General features: G+C 37.1%; 1 protein-coding gene across 1 annotated transcript; it reads right to left on the bottom strand.

The window, feature by feature from the left end:
• Positions 1-2,521: 2,521 nt before the first annotated feature.
• On the bottom strand, positions 2,522-5,366 carry LOC138337415 (uncharacterized). The gene is made up of 6 exons (XM_069287324.1): positions 5,361-5,366; positions 5,094-5,184; positions 3,657-3,745; positions 3,484-3,572; positions 2,938-3,286; positions 2,522-2,836 (listed from the first exon to the last, which is right to left on the bottom strand). Exons 1-6 carry the CDS (start codon positions 5,364-5,366, stop codon positions 2,522-2,524), a joined length of 939 nt encoding a protein of 312 aa, XP_069143425.1.
• Between the last annotated feature and the right edge of the window lie 7,100 nt (positions 5,367-12,466).

Genomic DNA, 12,466 nt, shown 5'->3' with positions numbered 1-12,466 from the left:
TAGTGTGTCTGAGAGGTTTTGGGTACGAATACTACTCCTCTCATTTATTATTTTCATGGTTACATTTTCCAACCAAGACCACCATTCAAATCCCCGTCACCACAATACTTTTAGCTCACTTATTTTCATGGTTTTTAACATGGTGAGATCACGGGTTCGACCCTCATTGTTCTCACTTATTTTTCTTCATTTTTCATAATATTTTAAAGCATTTTAACTTAACCGAAATTCATCAACTTATGGCTGGAAATTTTTTATTTTTTCAAAATCTTTTTCATCAAGTTACACATTAGTTCTTAGGGAAATTTCATGGTTCATTTATAACGTTTTAGGTGAATTTTCATGCATTCGTTTAGCCAAGAGTTTCTCACTCAATTCAGCGACATTACAGTTCATATGAACATTACTATTTACATAAACATTTGTACATAAAATATAAAGAACTAACATGCAATTTCAACTCCTAATCCGTTACCAATAGTCATGGAAATACACCCAAACGCACGTAAGTCATATATTCAAAAAATATAGATTGTCATTCATACGATTCGAAACACATATTCATGCATAATATCTACCAGAAAACATACCCAACCTACAAATCAATGGTAGCTAGTGACAGGGACATACAACGGTGAACAATCCTAGTTTTCGGATTAGAATATGCTGAACCTTAAGGGGTCTCTTGGGAAAGGGACCAAGAGAGAAGAGAACCCATTCCTTTTATGACGTTCGAACCTTGAAGTTGCTGCCTAAACCTTCTCCAACACTCACGTCCAAAACCATGTTTCAACACCAAACTTTCGACGGAAAACCCTACCTTTGCCTAACGTATTTTGCTTAATGTTTTATTTTATTTTTCGTTGTGAGTTCTTCAAGTTTGAAGAACATTGGTAAATTTTCTGTTCTTGTACATTTTTCTGGCATAGAGAATGTGAAAGAGAATGATAGAGACGTGAGAGATTGATGAGCGTGAGAGATGAGAGTTTTCTTAAGCTTAGGAGTCTAGTTTAGGACTTAGTCAAATAAGGTTTTATTGAATGGTAAAAATCTGATTTCCCTTTTATTTTATATAATCCAATATATAATAAATATTAATCAATTACATTAATTTAACCACTTAAATAAAAAAAAACAATTTAAATCATCGCTTCCACCTAGGTTTGAATCCGGGTGGAGCAAGACTTCACTCTAAGAGCCAATTTTCTGCCCTCTCTCCCATGCCCCTCAACTTTATTAATTAAATAATTAATAACACATTTATGATAATTACGATACTACCCTTATCCTGGAAAAAGACCATTTTACTCCTAGACCCTCCAAACTTAAGATTTTCCCTTTTTAAGTCCGATAAAGACTTATCCGAGTAAATCTTCATATTCGGGAGCCCTACATGGCTATACCCAACCTTTCCTAGATCAACTAACTCCCCATGTTAGTTGTCTTGGCTATCGTAAGGGTTTAGAGGTGTCGTTCGACGCGCATCACTGTGTGAACCCAATATAATCGTAGCATTCTAGACACATTAAGCATTACTTAAAATATCCATTTTTAGGGTTGTTACATTATGCCCCCTTAGAAACATTCTTCCCCGAATGACACTACTTATTCTCTAGCGTAATGCCAGTTAAAACATAACATAAATACTATTTACAACCAAGCAATAATAATAAATAATGGAGAGATAAGTAAATTTAGACTTAGGAATAGAATGTCTAATCTCAAGGCTGAAAAGATGAGGATAGCGGGATCTCATTTCGGCCTCGGGCTCCCACGTAGCACCCTCAACAAGATGATTTATCCACAATACCTTCACTGTGGCAATATGTTTGTTGCTCATCCGCTTGACCTGTCTGTCTAATATCTCAACAGGTACCTCCTCATAAAACAAATCTTCGTCAACCCTTAAACATTCAACAGGTAGAATCGATGTTAGATCACATGGGCACTTATTAAACATAGAGACATGAAAGACTTGATGAACAAAAGCTAGCTCGGCAGGAAATGCCAACTCATAGGCAACCTCACCCACACACTGTAGGATCTCATATGGCCCAACATGCTTCAGACTCAACATCCCTTTCTTGACAAACCTCATCACCTCCGTCATAGTGATATCTTCAAATACATCTGGTCACCAACATCAAACTCTAAGGGACTTTTTCTGTTGTATGGATAAGACTTCTGCCAAGTGTAAGTAGTATATAACATATCCCTAATCACTCTGACCTTCTCTATGTCCTCATGAATGATCTATGGACCCAAAATGGATTACTCTCCAACCTCGAACCACCCAACTGGAGAAATATATCTCCTACTATGTAGTGCCTAAAAGGGTGCCATCCAAATGGTGGAGTGATAGCGTTATGATACAAGAATTCTATCAAAGACAGATGGTCGTCCCAACTACCCTTGAAGTCAATCACACACACCCTTAACATGTCCAACAATGTCCGAATGGTGGGCTCTACCTTCCCATCAGTATGAGGATAAAAAGCAATACTAAGCTTCATCTCTGTGCCTAACCTCTTCTGGAAGAATCTCCATGTAAAGTGAACTGAGATCCTCTATAAAAAATGATAGACAAAAGAATCCCATGCAATCTCACAATCTCATAAATGTAGAGTTTCACATAATCTTCGGCTCTGTAATTTGACTTCACAAGGATAAAGTGAGCAAACTTCGTCATCTTGTCCACAATAACCCATATGGAGTCATGATGTCTCCTACTCTTCGGAAGACCAACAACCAAATCCATATTAATGGCCTCCCATTTCCAAGTCGGAACCATAATAATATGAGTAAGATCGCAAAGCTTAAGATGTTCTGCCTTAACCTATTGACAATTAAGACACTTGGCCACATAATCTTCACTGTCCTTCTTTATGCCATCCCACTAATAGATCTATTTAAGATCAGGATACATCTTGGTGGAACCTGGATGTATGGAATATCTGAAACCATGGGCCTCTGAAATGATCCTGGTCGGTAAATCATCCACATCTGGTACACACAACCTGTCCTGTACCTTAGTATATTGTCACCTCCTAAAGCAAAAGACTCATTAATCTTAACCGACACTGAATCCTTCAGCTCCATCAACACAGGATCAAGATGCTGACCCTTCTTGACTTCAACTACTAAGGATGATTCAAAACTAGGACGGACTGAAACACACCCACTAGTAGAGTCATATAACCGCACACCTAGTTTGGCCAGTCTGTGTACATCTTTCACCAACTCCTTCTTCCCGTCCTCAACGTGGGCTATACTTCCCATGCTCATCCTGCTCAAAGCATAAGATATAATGCCTTACATGGATGGTAGTGGACATTCATGTCATAGTCCATCAACAGCTCCAACCATCTTCATTGACGTAAAATCAACTCGCTCTGTGTGAACACGTACTGGAGACTTTTGTGGTCTGTGAATACATCCACATGCACTCCATACAAGTAGTGCCTCCACAATTTTAATACAAACACCACGGCTGCCAACTCCAAGTCATTAGTGGGATAATTTATTGCATGAACCTTGAGTTGTCTAGACACATAAGTTATCACCTTATCACCCTACATAAGAACAAAACCCAAACTAACCCTATATGCATCACAATGAACAATGTAATTCGTGCCACACTCAGGCAAAGTAAGCACCTGGGCTGAAGTGAGTCTGTCCTTGAGCTCCTGGAAACTCTTCTCACAAGTCTCCACCCATTCAAACTTGATTTTCTTCTTCGTCAAAGCTGTGAGTCAGGAAGCAAGAAACCCTCAATGAACCTGTGATAATAACAAGCGAATCCCAAGAAGCTACAAATATATGTGGGAGTAAGAGGTTTTGGCCAGTTCATAACAACCTCAGTATTCCTGGGATCTACCTCCACACCTTTTTCGGACAAAGCATGACCCAGGAAGGTCACTGATCTAAGACAAAATTCACACGAGCTGAATTTGGCATGCAACTGATGTTGTCAAAGTACTTGCAAGGTTAGTCTCAAATGTTGTTCATTCTCTTCCTTGGTATTATAGTAGATGAGAACTTCATCAATGAATACTATGACGTAGGAGTCAAGGTATTCACGGAAAACTCTTTTCATTAGATCCATAAAGGCTGCAGGTGCATTCGTGAGACCAAATGACATAACTAGGAACTTATAATGACCATAACAGGTATAAAGGGTTATCTTTGCGATATCTCCATCCCTAACCCAGAGCTGATGATACCCTGAACGAAGATCAATCTTTGAGAAAAAAACTAGACCCTTGTAGTTGGTCAAACAAGTCATCTATTATGGGAAGTGGATACTTATTCTTGAGAGTAACTTGATTGACATGCCGATAATTGATAAACATTCTTAGGGTTTCATTATTCTTTTTCACAAACAACACTAGATCACCCCAAGGGGATATGCTCGGCTCAGTGAAACCCTTATCAACGAGATCTTTTAACTGCAACTTCAAGTCCTTGAGTTCTGCTGGAGACATTCTGTAAGGAGGAATTGAAATTGGTTTAGTATCAGGTTCTAAGTCGATACCAAAGTCAATCTCTCGAGTGGGAGGAACTCAAGGCAAATCATCAGGAAATACATCTTGGAACTCATTAACTACAGGCACTGAGTCTATGGAAGGAATGTCATGATCTAAATCATTGCCTTTCATAATATGACACAATAACCCCTTGGACTTCATGTTATTGGCCTTAAGGTTCGAAATCAAGGGATTAGGATGACTCGAGTTGTACCCCTCCCAGACTAGTTCTTATTCATTAGGGAAACAAAATCTCAAAAACTTACCACGATAAACCATAGAAGCATAACAACTATGCATCCAGTCTATGCCAAGAATAACATAATAATCATGCATTGGTAACTCAACCAAGTCCGCACACATAGTCTTACCACATACATCTATTGGACAATCCTTGTATACTCTATCAGTTCTTACATTTTCTCCTAAAGGTGTACTAACCAAATAGATCATGCAGAACATTAGGCAATATCTCAAAAGTGAGAGCAAGCAAAAGAGTTACAAAGGAAAACGTAGACCATGGATCAAGTAAAGCATAAACTGAAGTAGAGAATACTTTCAACATACCTGTGACCACATCAGCAGACTTCTCCTGCTCCTCCCTTCCCTTAAGGGCGAATAACGTTTTCCTCCTAGGAGGCTCGGCTGCTGCTACATCCTACGGATTAGGCCTAGGCTGAGCATTACCTCCATCCTAACCTCTTTTCTGTGGGTGGTCCTTAGCCATGTGCGCGCTCTTACCGCAACCTAAGAAGGCATTAGTGCCCTGTCTACACTCTCCACTATGAGCATGACAACACTTAGCACAATCCTTTCTGGGACACTGCATCTTACCTCCATTGTGCTTTTTGGGCTCGGATCTGCCTCTTCTAGGTGTTGTACTCCTCTGAAAGTTAGAGTTTCCTGAATTTGTTGCCCTTTTTATATTCAAGGCTTCTCACAGACGCCAAAGTTATTCCTGTTGCCCCCAATGCTAGGACCTGACTGATCATGAGGATTAGGCCTCCTATCATGATGAACCCCTCTCCTCTTCCTGTTGTCCTCTACCTGCTGGATATGCACCATTAACCTTGAGTGGTCCATGTTATCGTGGATCATCGCAAACTGACACTCCTTCTCCAAATCTCCGTTGATTCCTGTGATGAACCTACTCATCTCATCCCTGTTGTTAGATACAAGGGAAGTAGCATACCTGCACAGTTAAACAAACTTCAAGAAATACTCCCTGACTGTCATGGATCCTTGCTTAAGGTTAAGGAACTCCTTAACCTTGTCCTCCCTCATCTCTCTAGTAAAGAATCTCTCCAGAAAGGTTATTTTAAATATCTCACAAGTGAAAACTCTGCCCAAAACTCGGATATCTTGCCAGATCTCGCACCAAGTGTGTGCAATATCCTTGAGTTAATAGGAAGTCAACTCTGCTTTCTCAGCATCTGTGGCCCCCATAGCCACAAAAATCTTATGCACCTCATCCACAAACTCCTGAGGGTCCTCCGAAGTCTTAGATCCTATTTAAATAGGAGTATTCACCCTCGTAAAGTCTCTCAGCCTGTCAGCCATACTGCGAACCAGTGGGTTCTCCCTCTGAACATTCTGCCGCTTGACCTGGTCAGTCATAGCTTGGGAATGCATAGTGATAGCCTGTGCCATCTAGGCCAGTGATGCCCGCACCTCAGAATTAGTCAACCCAGCAGGGTTAACCGGCATAGCCACTCCTTCAGCTGGAGCCTGGGGTGGAACCTGCTTTCCCCCAGCAGCTACTCCTCCTCTTCTTTGACCAATGGTTCTCCTAGTATTCATTCTCTAAAAACAAAAAGTATTGATGTTAGACACACTCATAACATAAAGAAATCAGATATTAAGAAAAGGCACGATAATATTAGAAGAAGGGAATTTTTTATATGCATCATGCACTCTCTAATTAAGGATAGTGGTGCACTTCACTACCATGACTTAGAAACTACTCAATCTGGTTGATGTGACTTTATTATCTTCGAAATTTAACCTAGTGCACTGATACAAACTTTGTCATGAACGGAATGTAGACCCCAGACGAGACCGGCGTCGTTGACCTCTTAGAGGTCGCAGACAAGCCTGCAAACGTCATCCTTACTTTATCAAGGTTAAATTTAGCGGAAAATTTGAAACTTTTAGTTTCTTACCATGCATTTATACATACTACTTAACATCATAGATGTTCACAAATCAACCATCTAATAAAGAGATAATCTAATGAAAGAATCAGTTCATAATTTTGTTCAACGTATTTTTGCCAAAACGACACCAATACAAAGTTTGAACAAAAATAGAAAAAAACACTAGTGGGACATGCTCCACTATCTTTGGACTATATCTAAGATAGATAATAACGGTAGACATCCTCAGAAGCATGAGGGTGTACCATTAGTAAGAACAACTCTTTCCTAAAAACATGATTATGGAAAGTAAAGTCAGTGGACTTGCCATATTGGGATCAGGAAAGTTAGTGAGCTTTCCAAATTTGGATTGGGAAAGTGAGTGAGATTTTCAAATTTTGATTGGGACAGTCATTCCATGAGAGTAACATGCATCATCATACTTATTATATTGCACATAACATATTTCATATAGCACGTAACATCTTTCATATCATTCATTCATATGCCATAAGACCTAAGAATTATGGATTTGACATTATTACTTCCCAAAATGAGTGCTCAACATATGGGACCTCAACTAGGGATCCTTCTTTAGAAAACACAGAGGCTGCTTCATTCATTCATACGTACTTCATTTCATTCATTCATAAGCTAATGTAAACACCAACTATACCTAGAATGTAGTTTAAGACTTTAATCTGGTTTGCTGTGCAACGATCAAGAATGACCTACTGTCATTACTTAAGTCTAGCTCACTTCTTCATTATCTTATCCTAACACCTTTGGTATCTTTCATTTAATTATATGCATAATATGAGGTTGGCCTCATTCATTCATTGGGAACTTTAACTTTAACAAACATAGATCATGCGAGCATCATGAATCCATTGTCTCTCCAACACCGAAAAAGAGGTGGAATCACCAGACAAAGTGACCCAAAACATGCTAGCATACATGAGAATTGAACCCTGCCTGATCCCCATATTGGCAGTATAGGTTTGAAGACTAGGAGATATAAGGAGATACACACCTGGCATACCGGACAATCTCATATCATGAGAGTTAGATGAACCTTTGCCCTTCCCGAATGAAGGCATCACTGCTCTAGCTAGCCTATCATTGCTCAGAATAAAGTTCCATTATATTAAACTCATACGTCATGGAAGCAGGCTTCTAGTATGAGGTCATCATAGCTCAATAGATGATTTCTCATATCATCATTAGTATTAAGTATATATTTTTCTCAATACTTCTTTCATTAGAGTGTTCAAAGAGACTGGTCTCTTCATTAACTTTACACTCTCATAGGTGAGTATGTTTTGTTAACATTAACTTAGGCTCATTCAATATTTCTCTCATCTTTTGCATTAGCTTCTTATATGTTGTCACCACATTCATTAACATTAGCACATTTGCTTTTCATAATTACTCACCCCTTTTTACTTAAATGTTCATTCCATCATATGGCAATGCACTTAGATATTTGTGTGTTTCACACTCTTACTTAACCCTTCTAGGGTTTTATCATTTCATTACATAATATTTATTTCATCGTATGCGGATGCACTTGACCATTTAGTGTTTTTTACACTCGTACTTAACCCTTTTAAGGTTACATCATTTCATGACATACATCTTAGGTTCACACATTTTTAAATGTATGTTAGAGTTATGGGCCTATACATACAAACCTTGAAGCTTCATTCATAGTTCGTCTAAGTGATTAATATCTTCCTAAGATTATATGGTACAAGACTTATGCATATTGTATGTATGCTAAGATCTTGATTTCGATCTAAGTAAGCAACATTATTCTTGAACATTTAATTCACGTATGACCTATGTATCAATACGTAATTTGGGCAAAAGAACCATGTTTTGAATCCTTTGGACGACACTTACATTTTTCATTTATTTTACATTGGTCCACACGACTTGGGATCCCAAGATCAAGACCCAAAGATTTCATTTCCTTTTAATTTCTTTTCTTTAAAATTTCTCTTTCTTGGCCGAGGGGTTGTGGGATTGAACCCCTACAATCCCTTTTATTTTAATTTCTTTTTCCTTGACTTTTTTCGAGTTGACCATGAGGGTGTCGGCTTGAATCCCCATAGCCTCATTTTATTTTTCTCTTTAGCCCCACACGTCTCAAAATTTATTTTCTTTTAATTTAGGTAAGTCTGTTTGAGAGGTTGTGGGTTCGAAACCCACTCCTCTCATTTCTTAATTTCATGATTTCATTTTCCAGCGAAGGGCATGGTTCGAATCCCCTTCACCACAATACTTTTAACTCACTTATTTTCATGATTTTTTAACATGGTGAGGTCACGGGATCGACCCTCAGTGACCTCTCTTATTTTTCTTCGTTTTTCATAACATTTTAAAACATTTTAAGTTTACCAAAATTCATCAACTTTTGGCTGGAAATGTTGTAATTTTTCAGAATCTTTTTCATCAAGTTACACATTAGTTCTTAGGGAAATTTCATGGTTCATTTATAACGTTTAGGTGCATTTTAATGGATTCGTTTAGCCAAGAGTTTCTCACTCAATTCAGCCACATTACACTTCATATGAACATCAGGATTTACATAAATATTTGTACATAACATACAGATAACTAACATGCCATTTCAAGTCCTAATCCGTGACAAATAGTCACGGCAATACACACAAACACATGTAAGTCATATATCCGGAAAACAGAAACTGTCATTCATCTGATTCCAATAACACATTCATGAAAATATTCATCACGAAAACACATTACATGCCTGATATCTACCAGCAAACATACCCAACCTACGAATCAACAGGGGCTAGTGAAAAGGACATGCAACAGGGAACAATCCTAGTTTTCAGATTAGAATATACTGAACCTTAAGGGTCTCCTGGGAAAGGGACCAAGAGAGAAGAGAAACCATACCTTTTATGACGTTCGAAACTTGAAGGTGCTGCCCAAACCTTCGCCAACAGCCACTTCCGAAACTATGTTTCAACACCAAACTTTCGACGGAAAATCCTCCCTTTTCCTAAAGTATTTTTCTTAGCATTTGATTTTATTTTTCGTTGTGAGTTCTTCAAGTGCGAAGAACTTTTGTAAATTTTCAGTTTTTGTATATTATTTTGGCAGAGGGAACGTGAAAGAGAGTGATAGAGACGTGAGAGAGTGATGAGCGTGAGAGATGAGTGTTTTTTAAGGCTTAGGAGTTTAGTATAGGACATAGTCCAATAAGGTTTTATTAAATGGTAAAATTCTGATTTCCCTTTTATTTTAAATCAGACAATAAATAATTAATATTAATTAATAACTTTAATTTACAAACTTAAATACAATTTTTTTTAAATCATCGCTTTCACCTAGGTTTGAACTCAGGTGGAGCAAGAATTTACTCTAAGAGCCAAGTTTTGGTCCTCTGTCCCCAAAATGCCCCTCCAGTTTATTAATTAAATAATTAATTATATATTTAGGGTAATTACCTGTACTACCTTTAGCCTGGAAAAAGTCCAGTTTATCCTTAGACCCTCCATACTTAAGATTTCCCCTTTTTAAGTCCGATAAAGATTCATCCGAGCAAATCTTCATATTCGGGAGCCCTACATGGCTGGACCAAACCTTTAGTACCTCAAATAAATCCCCAAGTTAGTTGGCTTTGCTGTCGTAAGGGTTCATAGGTCTGGTTCTACGCGCATCAATCAGTGTGAACCCGGTCTAATTGTAGGCATTCTAGACACATTAAGCATTACTTAGCATATCAAGTTTTAGAGTTGTTACAATCCAACTAACACATACACACATTTCATTAATAATTTCAATTATTTTATTTTCCCTCTAAGCACATATATTGGAAAATTGTATATCTGAATATGTCACAGATTAGACTTATGTCAAACCAACTTGTTCTAGATAGTTGTCCAAGGTACTGATTTGAAAGAAATTAAATTCAGAATGTGGTGTGTAGTTCATAGAAAATATCCATCAAAATCAAAAAAATTTATGAATAAGTCAATGGTTAAACTTATCATCTTCAATAAAAATCTATTTCTTTTATCTTTTACACAACTTTATTATAATGTATCTAGTGTAGACAATGGCAACACAATTATTCTTGCAGATAAGAGACTCATGAGCTATTGTCACAACTCAAGGCTAGCCCCTATATATGACATAACATATGAGATTCCGAAAAGTCTCATATCATATCATAACATAAGAAGAGCAAGGGAAAAATGTGGAATATTTAAAACTTTTCTTTAAAACCAAGTCTTAATAAAATGAGAGGGTCTATAACACTACGTCTCAAACCTTCTATAACAATATATTAAACCTCTTGAATACAATCTTAGGAATATAGACCTTACATAAGTGTAAAACATGAAGGACATATGGTCAAGCCCTCGAATACGATGAGGAATCACCAATATTCCTCTTCTTGATCTACGATGGTCCTAGCCCACACAAGTAGAATTCGATAACACCAAACCCTTATAGAAAATAATAGAAATATGGATTAACAAAAACTGTACTAATTATGGAAGCAATACATAAAAATCCTTAAAACATGCATAAAAGGGACATTTTTTTTAAACCATTCTATCTTCTACTTTTGAACATCATCATTGAAATAGTTGGAGAATGCAACTCATCGATCGACTCGTGTAGGATTCATCATAGAATAAATGATATCATCATTATCACAAGCATATACTCCAACATAAACATAATGCATACCTAAATCATCACATGGAGTGATTCACACATATAGTACAAGATCATCGTATCATAATATAACTATCACATAAGCTACCCTAAGCCATACTTGTGTAATGCATAAATAGGATCCCATAATCCTACCTATACTAAGTATATCACCTTTAGCCCACCTTGATCATGCATAATGTACCCTTATATTAGTCATTGACAACACTTAAAGACAAGGAGACATTCAGGTCCATATCTTGAACCAAGTAAAGTCACTCATAGCAATAATCCATATCATGTATACATAAATTCAGATATCATAGCATAAGAAAACCACACCATAACCCTATTATAAGTCAACTTGTGCAATGTATAAGTGAAGTTCCTTAACCCCACTCACATTAAGTAAAGCTCATTAACAATTCACAAGTATAGTTTGTGTTCATATTCATAAATCATACAAAACATACCTTATCTCATAATCATCATGTAATAAGAGAAACATACCATTCCCACTCTCAAATCCTACTTGTGCAGTGCATGAATGAATTCCCATACCCCCACTCACACTATGTAAAACTTCTTGAAAAACCTTAGTACATGACTCATGGTCTTATCATAATTCATATTTATTATCATATAAAGAAATATAGCCTTAATTGACATACACTATGTGATCTACATGATCCAGTGTCTTACCCCCACACCAAAAAAGGTTTCCTACTTGCCTAAGGTAAAACTAACATATTTATCTTTTAGGTGAATCCACTAGCTAATGTCTTATTTGGGAACATAATTATGTTATAAGGAGATTGCTACTAGAAACTCAAACTTTCTAACGTAAAAGGTTTCCACCTCACGAGATAACTTTTTTGGTGAGAATAATACCTCAAAGATTCATTAGGTGAGAGTATCCTTCGTAAATTAGAATCATCAATATTTGAGTAAGCTTTTCACATCATATTCATAGTGTGTTCATTAGAATATCCATTAATTCAACACAACAAACTTACTTGTCATAAACATATCATATATGGTCATGTGTAAAGGTGAATATGAGTATTACCATTTTAACCACACCTTTATCACATCATAGTCATA

This window comes from Solanum lycopersicum, chromosome 7 (assembly GCF_036512215.1).
Source record: "Solanum lycopersicum chromosome 7, SLM_r2.1".
Taxonomy (NCBI): Eukaryota; Viridiplantae; Streptophyta; class Magnoliopsida; order Solanales; family Solanaceae; genus Solanum; species Solanum lycopersicum.
The sequence above is the reverse complement of the archived record's forward strand: the minus strand, read 5'-3'. Positions and strand labels throughout refer to the sequence as shown.